The sequence below is a fragment of the Hemiscyllium ocellatum genome, chromosome 7 (genome assembly GCF_020745735.1).
Source record: "Hemiscyllium ocellatum isolate sHemOce1 chromosome 7, sHemOce1.pat.X.cur, whole genome shotgun sequence".
NCBI lineage: Eukaryota > Metazoa > Chordata > Chondrichthyes > Orectolobiformes > Hemiscylliidae > Hemiscyllium > Hemiscyllium ocellatum.
The window spans coordinates 45,613,732-45,628,438 of record NC_083407.1 but is presented as its reverse complement, the minus strand read 5'-3'; the positions used below and the strand labels follow the sequence as shown (position 1 = coordinate 45,628,438).

Below are 14,707 nucleotides of genomic sequence, written 5' to 3'. Positions count from 1 at the left end.
TTTCTCTGAATTAATTTTCAAACTTGGATGTTCATACACCTCCCTATTTGTACTTTCATCTCATTGAATTATGAGTGGTAATTGCAGGAAAACCTTCATAAACATATTTTTGAGCCATCTTTTAGCCACCACTGATAAATCTTCTGGCTCAATTGGTAGCATTATTCCCTTGGAGTTAAATGGTCTGGATTCAGACAACAGGATAGATTAGACTGAGGCTCAATACAAAAGGAGTGCTTCATGTTCAGAAGGGTTAATTTCAGATAAATATTAAACAAAGGTCCTGTAGCCTGGTCAGTTGAAGTTCCTATTGTTGGAGGAAGTATTTCTATTTTGCTGTGGTACAAATGACCACAGAAGATCTCCTGATATGATTCAAAGAAGAACAGTGAGCTCTCCTGCATCTTGGCCATCAGTACTTCCTCAATTAATACAGCATTTTAATTACTATTTGTTCTGTATGAGAATTGGCTGCTATGCTTGCCATAATACCAAAAGGTTACCATTTGATTGCTTAATGATTTTATGTATATGGTAGGAAGGAGGTAGTTGAGCAAGTTATAGGCAAATTGCAGGAAATAACAAAGTATATAGAGTAATAGAAATGAAATACATCAATTATCTGAACATAAACTTGGAAAATAAAAGACAAAAAAAGCGAAGGGATTTCTGAAACATGTCCAGGAGAGCTGTATAATAATTGGGACTTTAGTCCAAGGAGGAAGAATGCAGTGTTGGATCTAGTTTCCAGCAATAAATTAGCATGTGGGAACATATTTCATTGAAGACCATTTGGGAATTGGTAATTTTAAAAAAAGTTGGGTTTTCGGTTATTTTTGCGTAGGCAAGGAAAATTTAAACAGGAAATTATTTCACGAGAGGAGAGCTAATTTCAATGAATTGAAAAGAGAATCAAGCCCAAATTGATGGAATTGGCAGACACACTTGTAAATGATCAATGGGAGACCTTCAAAGATTGTGTGAATTTGAGAGTTGAAATTATGATGGTACATAAAACATAATCTTATTCCTTTGCTGTTGTCATAGTTGAGATTAGCACAGGATTTCCCTGGTTAATTCAGTCAGAAAGGAATAAATTAATTGTTTTCACATCGTCAATGAAATGCAATTATTAGCCTAATTTTTCATCTAGGGTTCTCAATTTAAAGAAAAAATGAACAACCATGTATTATTTTTATGCAAGCTACTACATGGTCAAATTATAATAATTTCCCCTGCAGATTTCATGTACCACTGATATATGTTATAGAGGCACAGAGTCATAGGCATGTATAGCACGGAAGCAGACCCCTCGATCCAACTCGCCCATATTGACCAGACATCCCAACCCAATCTAGTCCCAATGAGTTTTGAGAAGATTTGTAGCCCAGGTTGACCCCATCTACCACTCCCTGAGAAAACAAACAGGAAGTAACATCACCACAGGAAATGACATCACCAACCCAAAGAAACCCAAACATATAAATAAAAAGCAGGAATCGTCAACAGTGCTTCGCCCAGAGGCCCAGTGAAGACTAGTAGGGTGACAAAACATCTGGAAATGAACCTTCCGGCTCAGCGAGCAAACCTACATCCAATCTAGTCTGACCTGCCAGCACTTGGCTTATATCCCTCCAAACCCTTCATATTCATATACCCATCCAAGTGCGTTAAATGTTGCAATTGTACAAGCCTCCACCACTTCCTCTGTCAGCTCATTCCACACACGCACCACCCTCTGCATGAAAAAGTAGCCACTTAGGTCACTTTTATATCTTTCCCCTCTCACTTTAAACCTATGCCCTCAAGTTCTGGAGTGCCCCACCCCAGGGAAAATACCTTGTCTATTTACCCTATCCATGCCCCTCATGATTTTATAAATCTCTATAAGGTCACACTCAGTCTCCGACACTCCAGGGAAAACAGCCCCGGCCTATTCAACCTCTCCTTATAGCTCAAATTCTCCAATCCAGGCAAAATCCTTGTAAATCTTTTCTGAATCCTTTCAAGTTTCACAACATCTTTCCAATAGGAAAGAGAGCAGAATTGCATGCAATATTCTAAAAGTGGCCTAACCAATGTCTGTACAGCTGCAACATGACCTCCCAATTTCTGTACTCAATACTCTGACCAATAAAGGAAAGCATACCAAACACCTTCTTCACTATCCTATCTACCTGTGACTCTACTTCAAGGATCAATGAACCTGCACTCCAAGATCTCTTTGTTCAGCAACACTCCCCAGCACCTTACCATTAATTATATAAGTCCTGCTAAGATTTGCTTTCCCAAATTGCAGCACTTCTCATTTATCTAAATTAAACTCCATCTGCCACTCCTCAGCCCTTTGGCTCATCTGATCACATCCAAATCATTTATATAAATGATGAAAAGTAGTCAATCCAGCATTGATCATTGTGGCACTCCACTGGTCACAGGCCTCCAATCTGAAAAACAACCCTCCACTACCATCCTCTGTCTTCTACCTTTGAGCCAGTTCTGTATCTAAATGGCTACTTCTCCCTGTGTTCCATGAGACCTAACTTTGCTAACCAGTCTCCCATGGGGCACCTTGTCAATTGCCTGACTAAAGTCCATAAAGATCATGTTTACCACTCTGCCCTCGTCAATCCTATTTTTTACTTCCTCAAAAAACTCAATCACATTTGTGATTTCCCACGCACAAACCATGTTGACTATCCCTAATCAGTCCTTGCCTTTCATGTACATTCTGTCCCTCAGAATTCCCTCCAACAACTTGCCTACTACCGATGTCAGGCTCACAGGTGTATAGTTCCATGGCTTCTCCTTGCCACCTTTCTTAAAAGGTGTTACCCATATGTTAGCCAACCTCAAGTCTTCCAGCACCTCACCTGTGACTATCAATAATACAACTATCTTGAACATTTAATAAATGTTATTTGAAACATAAGAACTCCAAAGCCTTTTAAAAGTAGAGTGTGACTAACTGAGTTCATTGTACTCTGACTTCATCTAGAAATTTAAAAATGTCACAGCCTGTAATTTAATCCTTTCCAAAGTATAACATGACAACAATATGCTAGAATTGGAATAGTTTGCGATAGTTTGAATCATCTGATTCTGTGCAATAATTTCTACGACAATGTTGACACATTTCAAAATGATGGTATGGTATACTAACACTTAGACACAACGATGCAAAATATTTGGGTTGGAGTTTCCATTTTCTCGCAAAAATAATCTTGCACACCGGTTAGGAATTTAACATTTAATATTATAAATTGCTAGTTAAAACTGTTATATTGAAGATCACAATCATCCATTTCTTTCCACACTAGCCTCAGTCCAATTGTGTACAATTGATCAATGTACAATAGCCAAAATACCATGCCCCCTGTAACGGGCATCCAATCATTTTACAATATCACAACCTCATCCATTTTTACACACATATTGAATAGAGCTTGAAAAGACCCAAACAATTTTACATCACCATTGCTTTCCAAAACAAAGAAATTCTACTTATATCTGTGTTTTTGGCAGGCTTTCCATGAGCAAACATCAGAACAGGCCTATATCAACAGTTTAGATTCACTGAAACAGAAAAGCTTCTAAGCAGGTTTGACAGGAAAGATGCTGGGAAATAAATTTCTGTTTCTGCAGAGTCTAGAGTCTCTCTGGAGTCTAGCAGGTAATAGATTAATTAATTGAGATTGAGATAAGGATTTTTTTCATTCAAAGGGTTGTGAACCTTTGAAAGTTTCTATCATGAGAAACTGTGGATGTTTTGTCACTGAGAATATTCAAGGCTGAGACAGAAATATTTTTGGACATGAGGGAAATAAAGGATTTGAGGTAAATGAAAACAAAAAGTGTTGGAGAAACTCAGCAGGTCTGGAAGCATCTAGGAAAGAGCAAGAGTTAATGTTTTGAATTTATTATGACTTCTTCTAAACAAGAGATTTGGGGATTAAGTTGGAAAGGGAATTGAGATTAAAGAATGACTATGATCTTGAACAGAGTAGTACAGCAAGCCTGAGGAGTCATTTGGCCTGTATTTGCCCCTATTTCATATGTTCTTAGGTTAGTATAAGAGCTCATAAATAATTTTAAACCTTATATATTCATTATTTTGGTGAGTATCTTAATATATAGCCCTTGAGTTGCCAACTCAGAGATTGAGCCAGATATTTTAAATTTTTTTTATCTCATGAAGATCATTCAAAATTTTTAACACATGAAGACAAGCACATCAAAGGAGGTAAAAGCTGAATAAATCTGATATGTCTATCATAATGAAGGTTTCACAATGTGCAGGTGAACAAATATTTTGTACTTGAATGCTCCATAAAAGTGATAAACTTATGATTTTTTCCTCCTTTGTCATATCTGCTGACAAGAGTAGAATGTGAACATGAGATATGAGAATATGAGATATCAGTTATAAAAGCACAACCCTGAATAATGTGCCAACTTCAGAACATAGCTGTAGCCATGTAACTAAGGTGACATACTCTATTATTCAGCAAATAATGGAATTAAAATTTAATACTGAAAGGGTATATTAAAAGCCAACCACCTTACATACAAGGGTAACACAAACAATTAATCAAAAAGGGATGCTAGTCCTAAATAAATGAGAACCAGATCCATGTCATTGGGTGCTAGTAATGTCCAGCTCTAAAAGCAGAAAATTTACTTCAATTGTGAAAATCTTTAGTAACAGTAATTATCGTTAAAATGACTATAATAAATCATTAAAAGTAATATTGTAAACATACCTTTGCCCAAGAGGGACATCACCTACAGTTAAGTAAGTGGGAAATTCCACTATATTTGCAACTGGATAAGCATGCAAGGGAACAAGTAGAGCATCATCATCCTGCAAAAGTATGATAATTATTGTTTACAATTACAATGCATGTCATATGTTGGAATGAATATCGTAGGTGAAGATGGAGAAACTAGAAAATGGAACTAGTTTATCTTTATCTACCTTGTTCCTTTCCTCTTAATATCTTGAAAACCTCAATAAGATTACTGCTTAACCTTGTTAATTCTAAAAAAAATTCTAAGAGTAAGGGGCAACAACTTGTCAGCATCTACCCTGTCAAATCCCCCAAAAATCTTTTGTGTTGCCATAAGGTCAAAAAAACAACCAAACGGCAGTTACAATGAGAATGCCTGTTGTAATTTAAACTGGAGATGTTGCAGCAGTAATATGATTATCATTATATTAATCATTACATTTGCCTTCTAACTTTTTTGTGCTTCAGTTTGCTTCAGCAAAGAAAGAGGAATGAATCAAGAACATTTAGTTACAGGTTGTATCTCTGTAATCTAGCAACCACTATACATCATGTTTCCCTTGTACCGTCACCCAGTAAGTCTACATGATTTTTATTCACATTACTTTTTGTTACACTTTGTTATGTTTGGATACCCTAAATGTGTAAAAGCATGCCAGATGGATTATAATATTGGAAACTGTACGTCATGTAATTTGTCAGGAAGAATAAAGGAACTGAATACTAATGGAGAAAAACTGCAGAAAAATACAGCATGTAAATTTTGGAATAGTTACGCATAAATCACAAAAAAGCTAGCACACAGGTTCAGCTATTAACAGGAAATGCAATTAGAATGTTGGCCTTTACTTCAAAAGGAATGCAGTATAAAATTATACAAGCCTTACTAAAATATATGCTAGTTATACCACACTTAGAATTCTGTGAACAGTTTTGGTTCCCTTATCTGAGGAATGATATACTGGTATCAGTGGCAGAACAGAAAAACTTCGCTAGGTCGATTCCAGGATTGGGTGCTCTTATGAGGAGAGGTTGAGTAGGTTGGGCCTGTGTTCATTGGAGTTTAGAAGAATGAGAGTTGATCTTATGGCAACACAAAAGATTTTTTGGGGATTTGACAGGGTAGATGCTGACAAGTTGTTGCCCCTTACTCTTAGAAGTTTTTTTTTAGAATTAACAAGGTTAAGCAGTAATCTTAATGAGGTTTTCAAGATATTAAGAGGAAAAGAACAAGGTAGATAAAGATAAACTAGTTCCATTGGTCAGGGATTCTAGAACTAGGGGGCAGATCTGAGAAATAGCATCAGGATATTCAGTTGAAATGTTAAGAAGCACTTAACACACACAAAGGGTAGTAGACATTTGGAACTCTCTTCCACAAACAGCAATGGTTGTTAGAGTAGTTGTTAATTTTAAATCTGAGATAGATCATTTTTGTTAAACAAAGGCATTATGGGACATGGGCCAAAGACAGGTATGTGGAATTAGGTCACACATCTCATTGAATGGCAGAACAGACTCAAGGAGCTGAATGGTATACTCCTGTTCCTGTGTTTATAGATTCCTTGTGATAAATGCCTGTTGTTGTTTAAACTGGAGATGTACCAGATGTATTATCTGAGGATGTAATCTCAAAGTAAGACAGTTATGAGGAAAAAATTCCTCTCTGTGAGTACTGTATCTGTAGAATTCCTTACTGAATAGGGCAGCAATAGCTGAGATAGACTAATTTTTAATCAGAGAATCAAAGGTTATGGGAAAACTGCAGGTAAGTGAAGTTGAGGATTATCAGATTGCATTAAGTAGTGGAGAAGCCTCAATTAGATGAATGGCCAGAGTTTTCCCTCCTGGTCTCTACTGTCTGAAAAAGCCCAAGCAAGCCAATCAGTTCACGTGGTAGTTAAGGATTGGCAACTAACTGGTCCAGCCATCAACACTGACATCCCATGAACGATTAAATGAAAAGCTGTTTAATTCCATCAAAAATCATCCAATTGATTAGGCACGTTTGTTTTCAATTTATTTTTATGTGATGCATGGTCCACAGCTAGAACTCCTACAAAAGTGAATGCAAGACTACATTAACATTATTTTCATCTGTACAAGAGACATCAATGGAAAATAATTTTAAAACTCACCTTACAATGAATACGAATACTGTCATAATAATATCGCCATTCGTTTGGACAGAAATTGACGGTAACATTAAATGACATTCCAGGAACTAGATGATTCTACGAGATAAATGATGAGACATGTAAGTATCCTAAAACTCTAAAATACATTAATAGTGCAGAACAGAACAGCTTTATTGTTTTGTGCAATTTTTGTTTGTTAAAACAGAAATACTTAAATAGAATGTACATTCTAGTAAATTTTATGTGCGTCTTTTTTTTTCACTATGGCCAGACTAGAATTTAGATCAGATTGGACAGAGTTTTCTTTCCATTATACATGCATCAACTTTTCTGTTTTTGGATTATATTGGAGATTCCCTCACCACAGTTCCTACTTCACTCTCTTTTCTAACCCACATCCAACTTTAATCATCACATGATGTAAAATAACATCCATCACTATGCTAAACCCCAGACTTTCCATATATTTCTCAAATTCCTTAACCACATTTAAAAAATAAATTGCTTACTTCCCTGCCCTCTTTCCTGCAAAAACTTAAACAGCTATCTATCTCAAATCTCTTCCTTCACCAAATTCTTCTCCCTTGAGTTCACGTAATTTTAGTCATATTTTCTATGATTCCAACCTGAAACTCAATCTATTCTACCCCATTTGTCAATTTCTTTACCCACTTTGTTTTAGTTAAATTCACATTTTAAATTTATTTCCCTGCAACACCATTTTTTTCTGTGTAATTTACTGCTGCTAACATCCACCATCATGTTGCAGTCCTAGGAAAAAGAATTATTAAGCTCCCCAGCTCTCAGATGATTTTTGTTCAATTCATCCACCGTGACAAAACAAAAGAGCCAATGTTCTCCACTCAGGATAATTGACTGCCTTGACAATTTCCTTCATATCTTATATGTAATGCTTCTCTCTTCATATCATTTCAGATAATTGCGAATCCCTACAACTCCAGTAGGACTGAAGACATTTTTGTCACCTTGATTGCATTATACCTAAATTCTATTAACCAACTGTTCTCTGGACTTAGTGATTTCAAGTATGATCATTCTTTCTTTATATTATCTCACTTAAAAATTCTGTGGAGAGATATAGGGGAAAAAACACGTACTGGTATAACAAAGTTGCTTCAAAAGATGATTGATTAGAATAATAAGCACAAAATTGGACCAGGCATCTCAAATCAAGCATTCAAGAGTCAATGTGAGGAAGAAAATTAATTTTCCCTCCAAAAGTCTCTAACTGACACACAGGAAAGATACACTACAAACATACAATTGAATAAAACCAAAACTACTCACCTTCTTTATATATCTGACTTGGAAGTACTTTGTCTGAGGAGGTAGGATGTGAACATTTGTCATTGTTGAAGAAACATTGACCAATTTCTGCAAAGACAAATTATTTAAGAACTTTTGTATTTAAGGTTTTTAAAATATCTTTTTATATTCACAGTATGATACTTATGTAACTCTTTATTGAATTTGGCATGTTGGGAATAACAGCATATTATGTTTGATGTGTCTTTTATGAGGGCCAAAAGTTCATTAGGAAATCAATACAAGGAAACAGTAGTGGACAGTAAATATATTAAAGAAGGTATCTTAATGTGTATTAATGAATTAGTTTCTTAATTTAAAGTAATGCTGGTAAATTGATTCTCTTACAATTCTAGTTCAGAACTATCCAGTGAGTAATTTCTTAAGCTTCTCTCCTTTCCTTTTGGAATTCTAATTTAGCATTCTAAGCTAAATTTGTTGTCACTGTAAGATTTATAAAATTTAGGAATAGTCTTGGGTAACTGTGTGTAGAATTATAAACTTGCATGGAGAGTAAAACTCAATGCAGATTGTTTGGATTGAATAGCATGTTCTCATGTAAGTTCAATGAGGAGAATAATATAGGGACCTGTGCAAACTGGCTATGGCAACATGTGAGGCAGAATTTGGCAAGAAATGTGGCAGGCTCATCTCAAGAGCAAGATTTCTTGCTCCATCTTTTATGCTTTTCACAAGCAGCATGGTGAAGTTCTTGCTAGGCAACGGCAAGTTGCTAATTGATGGTGATTATTGTTTGTTAAACACCTTGTTAACAGCCCAGATCACCTCAGTAACATTCAGCCTTCCATCTCACCAAACACACCAAACAAACTCAAAGTCAGGAAAACCAAAAGGAGAAACAAAGCAAACACCTGACAGTTTCAATTTGCTGCTTGTTTCAAATGGCCAGACACCAACATCTCAGAGCATGCTATGTGAGCAACTATCACACAAATCCGATATCCACAGACACTCACATCTGACATATATCAGCTTCTAACAACCCTCATGGTACATTTCTGATCCACTTACAAGATACTTCCGCACTTCAATACTCCACTGGGAGGTGTCATTAAAATGTTGCAGCAAGGACATTCTGCATCAGGGATGCATCCAGCTAATGGGCTCCTCACTTGCTGTCATAGCTTTCAACCATTCTGAGCTTACCTGGATGATTATGGCATCCATGTATTGCAGTGGCTTGCCTTGTCTTTTAGCACTTTGCCCCCTCAGTCACAGATATCATATAACTGCTGCCTTGCCTTGCTTTGTAGCACAGACAAAGGCAGGAAGCTCATCATAACTGTTAGCAGACCTTCAAGTCAAGGGGATAGTCATGGGCTTCCTGCACAGCACGTCAATAGCAGCTGCCAATACCAGTTCAGAGTAGTCAGACTCAAGATTCTCTGCTCATAACGGGTGAGGAGCCAACTGCCAGGCAACCCAGTACCAGACTTGACACTTCAGTGTCCTATCATTGACTGTCTTCCTCATGGAATGAGAGAGAGTCATGTATTACAAGAGGTGAAAGTGGGCAACAAGCTAGAACTGTTGGTGCCATGGGGATGTTTGCTGAGCAATTGAGTAGGCAGCACAGAGGGTTCACGGGATGGCTGGTGCCAGGAGTTGGGAGGTGAGAGCACTTGGGAAACATTTTGTAGGCTATAGTGAGAATGGTAAAGCATGAACTTTGATGAGAAGTGGGTACAGTAGCAGAGATCAAGTGAGTGAGATATACGGGGAAGAGGATGGTGGAACTTAACCAGCAGAGTGGAGGAGCACATTGGCCTCCTTTCTATCATGTTGGGTATTCCTACAGATGGCTGAGAGTGCTGTAGCCTGGGAAGCAGCATTGGACCAAACTGGCATAGTTTGGGTTGTGGCCCTCCACTCCTGATCTTGGAGCTTGGGGAAGTCATAATTGTGCTACCCTAAGCAGCTGGACCCCCAGGACCTGCCCACAAAATGGGATGTTAATTTCCCTCCATTTGAGTCAAAGGTGTGGTGCTGATGAAGAGTTTATGCTGAAAATGTCAACTGTCCTGTTCCTTGGACGCTGCCTGATTGGCTGTGCTTTTCCAGCACCACACTTTTTGACTCTGATCTCCAGAATCTACAGTCCTCACTTTCTCCCATTTCCCTCCTTCTGCCATGTTGAGGAAAATGTCAGCAACACGCAGAGCATCTTAAGCCTGACTATTCTTGACGATTGCACAATGCTTTTTTAAAGATTGCATGGGTGTAAAGAATGCTGGTGAAATCTAGGATATTCCATGAGTGGTGAGGTTTTAGTGAATGGTGTGTGGTAAGATTTGGAAAAACTGGATGTGAGAGATGCCATTTGAGTGTGGTAGATTAACAATGTACTGAGTTAGTTAAGATTAAAGCAAGAGTATGTGCTACACCTTGCAGTGAAAAAACTGGGACATAGCCTAAAAAAAATCAAGATTTACTATTTTGTATTTTTCTAGAATCTGTGATGAAATCACTGACCTTTATCATATTGAGCAAGCCAGCAATCACAACTAGTAGCACACTCAATCACGATTAGCACGCACAGTTCTAGGTACTGATAGGAGGCAACATTCAATTCTGCATACCAATAGATCGGGGCTTATTATAAGTTTCCTTATTGGTCACTGAAGAGTGGTTCAAAAGATTGCAAACACAAAGTGAAGACTTGTATGTGAGAAAGACAGAAAGTAGATTTCTTATTAAAGATGCTGATTTTTTTTGCTCTGAAGGCTACAGAAAATATATATATATCAGAGATTCATTGAGGAAAGGTCAAGTACAGCTGGCTACTTTGGTACTGTTATCACTCAAGCCAAATTCTAGGAATTTGGGTGTTAGGTGCTACAGTCAGGGATTCTGAAATGTTCAGGGAGTTGCAGTAGATCACATGAAGCTACGTGCCACCTATTGATCACTACATCTCAGAGTGGGGTCTTGAAAAGCCTGAAGCAGTATTTGTTTCATACAACAAAGAATGATGAGAGCTCAGAGAAATCCCAGGGACAGAACTAGCTTGGTGAAACATAACTGTAAGTGAAAAGCTGAAGCTGTTCCATGAATCAGTACTAGAAAGCATGGAACTAGAACAGGAGAGCTATTGACCAGAACATGAGCAGTTATTGAGATTGTCTGTGATTGAATTGCTCTTGAGAGGGAGATTCAAGGCCAGATCTGCAAATAAAAGGTGAAGAATTGGAATTCATTTTTTAAATTTCCTGCTACACCATGTCATTAACATCTGAGTGATATTACTCAGAATTCTATGGGATCTGTAGCTACATGCTGTCGTTTAACTCAATAATTAATTATGTGCTCATTAATGCTTCTCCATTTAGTTTAGAGAAATGTAAAACTTAAGATTTCCTCAACATGCCATCACTGAGGCCACTGACGACCTAGTCGTACAGAAAGGAAACAACCCAATTTTCCACATTAAAGACATTTTTTTGGAGGAAGACCCCAGAGAAGAATGATATATATTCATTGATTGTGTAAAGTCAGAACCAAATTACCCCCATTGTGAAGGCTGTATATCCAATACATTATTTATGTATTATTATTTGTAATAGTCGTGCCATTAGAATTTCACCGTGCAATCTTTAATCTCTAATCTAAACTCAAAAGGCACAAATAGGTGTGAAATTATAAAAATACAGCTGTATATTTCTTATCTCATGCAAAAGTAGTGAAAACGTTGGAGTTGGGTTCATTTGGAACATCATGAGAAAGTGTTCCACTTACACAAATTTTCAGCTTACCAGTATCTGTTGATGATGTTTTCCAAGCTCATAACCTCCAAAATGCAATATGGCCGGGACAGCTTCAATCACTTTGTTTCTCTGTATTGTGGTAAAGATCTCTGCAATGAAATGTGAATAAATACAGTCTAATACAATTCCTAGAAGCGTAAATTTTAACTTTTTTCCAGAAATGTGTTATCACATCAAAACATATTTCCAAGTTACAGCCCTTATAATGTAACCTTGATAAAAACATGTCTCATGTGAAATCTGTCTTTCAGCAAATAGGGTCAGATTTTTGTGGAGTCAGAGTGCCTCCAGAGGCTTTGGCAAATAGAAGGCAGAACCAGGATGAGAATTTCCATTTCTAACAAATCTCAGTTAGTGTGCGGGGTGTACAAGGCATGAATCACGTAGACAGGAAACCAAAATCCAGCTACACCATCTGAAGTTAGTGCTGAGTTTAAACAGCCCCATTTTGGCTGGTCCAAAAGCTTAATCCACATTGTACAAATTACTAATTTAGAAATGAAAAATAAACACTCTTGAACATGAAAGGTGGATAAGGTCTGTTCGGAGTAATGATCTGAAGTAATTTGCATCCCCATCCCTTTAAACAAAAATAAAGTTGCAACTGTCTTTGAATTTAAAAAAGACACATGTTACTGGGATAAACTGATTGAAAGGCCTTCTGGTATAGCTTAGCGAAATATGACAACAGTTTGTTCTAATCGGTTCAAAAGATTTCACTGTTGATATTTTCCTCGGTTTGTTATTACACCTGTATGCATTTGGAATGCTTAACTAAATTTTAAAATTTCAAAAAGTATCAATGTGGGATGAGTAGGAGGGTGTGTTCATATTCTGATTGGCAGTTTTAAGGGCCCATTTAAGGATTATCTACTAAATAAAAGCTTTTTTATTTTATGAAAGTTTTAAAACTTCAAATGGATTTCACGAAAGTTTATTATACTATGTATATGAATGAGGACTCTCACAGATTGTTATAAGTTTAATATTTTTTCATGTAAATATGGCTTATGACCTCTGCCAATAATGAGCAACTGGCAGAATGAGAAGACATTAAGGTTGTGTGGGGATATAAGTAGGCAAGGGGATGGGCAATGGGGTATGAAAGGGCATGAGGAATGGGTGGCTTGTGTAAGTGAACATACTGGGTTGTGTGCAGACAGGGAAGGATGAGGACTAGAGGGCTTTCAGTATTTTATTAAAACTGTGCGAAAGGATAGGGGGAAATAACTAATAGTCAATCCATTTTTTAAGAAAGCCTTCCAATAACAGGTTGCAAGAGTCCGGCAACTGGAACCCCAACCTTAAGAATAATTCTGAGTCTGAACCAGGAAAACAGGAGCCAAGATTGCAGTTTCTACCAAAGGCTTGCCCAGTTAAGTATGCAATTATCTTCAACTCAAGAGAGTGACAACACAGGTTTGCAGGCTGAGCTGTTTCTTGGACTGTCCTTTCCACTTATACATCATCTGTTCACTGCACAGTGTACAAAGCATGATTAGTGGTAGTAGTGGCCCCTGGTTGTATTTAAGCAAGGTTTGTCTAAGAAAATTGACTTGAAATAACACAGATGTCAGGGCAATTCTTTAATTGCTGAACCTATATTCCTCATGGAAACTAATGTTATTATGGCCTAAAATAAATTATCAGCAAAAATTTACAATGCACTTAGTATATGTGCATAGAGTTTTTTTCTCTTATTTAAAGATATTAATTCAACTGAACTGATAATTCAACATTTTAGAGGTATTCTCCCCTCCCCCACCCTGTAAAATGTGTACATTCACTGCAAAACAATTCAAATCATTTCATAAAGTAAAATGCTTTTGGTTCAAAAAGTGTGAATGTCTATGACTAATGTGAACATGAAAACATCAACTTATTAAAACACAAATGGTTATTCACCAGTAAAAGAGAAGACAATATATTTGTGAGTTGTTTTATAATTTTATTTCTACATCTGCTATTTATCAAAGTTAAGATTGTTCTCAACTTTTATTATATTAGCTGCTTGTATTAACTTACTGGTTTCCAGTAAATGATTTGGCACATTTCCAGACTTGGACTCCTCCACCAATCTGTCTTTTGGATAAATTGTCAGCTTCTTAAAGGTAAAGCCATGGTTGCTGAACTGTAAAGCATCATGTTTCTCCACCTCCATAATAAAAATCCAATCAAACAACCTGCATTGATGCACAGAACAGAAGATAAGATAGAACAGTTATTTCTCTGAGGATGCATGATCACATATTCAAATGAACAATTTCAGCAAATATCAGGAATTGTACTTCTTTTAAAATCTGCAATAAAAAATAATGTGCAATGTATTTTTTCTGCAAATATCAACGATGATTGGTTGACACTTGTTTAGCCAGCCTATATTTGAAGAGGAAGGGTAATGGCTCAGAGGTTGGAAATGAAATGTTGTTATTCACCATTAATCTTAAAGAAAACTTCCTACATTAATCTTGTGATCTTTGTAGCACAGACTTCAACTTTTCAAAAGGCTCACTCTGGCTAGATGGGAACTCTGATGTCTGGTAATTGTGATGTCACCAAGCAAGGTAAGTAGCCAGTCACATTGAAGAATTCTCACAGATAGAAAAAAAAGGCACAAGCAGACTTTATTATCCACTTCACATTATTTTACAGAAAATAAAATAAAAAT

The 14,707-nt window shown here is 36.8% G+C and overlaps 1 protein-coding gene across 1 annotated transcript in view; it reads right to left on the bottom strand.

Moving 5' to 3' along the window:
- The window catches only part of cfap221 (cilia and flagella associated protein 221), a 194,242-nt gene extending 180,042 nt beyond the window's left edge, over nucleotides 1-14,200 (bottom strand). The window contains exons 1-5 of the mRNA XM_060827750.1: nucleotides 14,065-14,200; nucleotides 12,028-12,128; nucleotides 8,237-8,323; nucleotides 6,929-7,024; nucleotides 4,764-4,864 (exon numbers count right to left, since the gene is read on the bottom strand). Of these exons, the coding sequence (XP_060683733.1) occupies nucleotides 4,764-4,864; nucleotides 6,929-7,024; nucleotides 8,237-8,323; nucleotides 12,028-12,128; nucleotides 14,065-14,200 (521 nt within the window). The remainder of the gene's footprint in view (nucleotides 1-4,763; nucleotides 4,865-6,928; nucleotides 7,025-8,236; nucleotides 8,324-12,027; nucleotides 12,129-14,064) is intronic.
- Nucleotides 14,201-14,707: the final 507 nt, after the last annotated feature.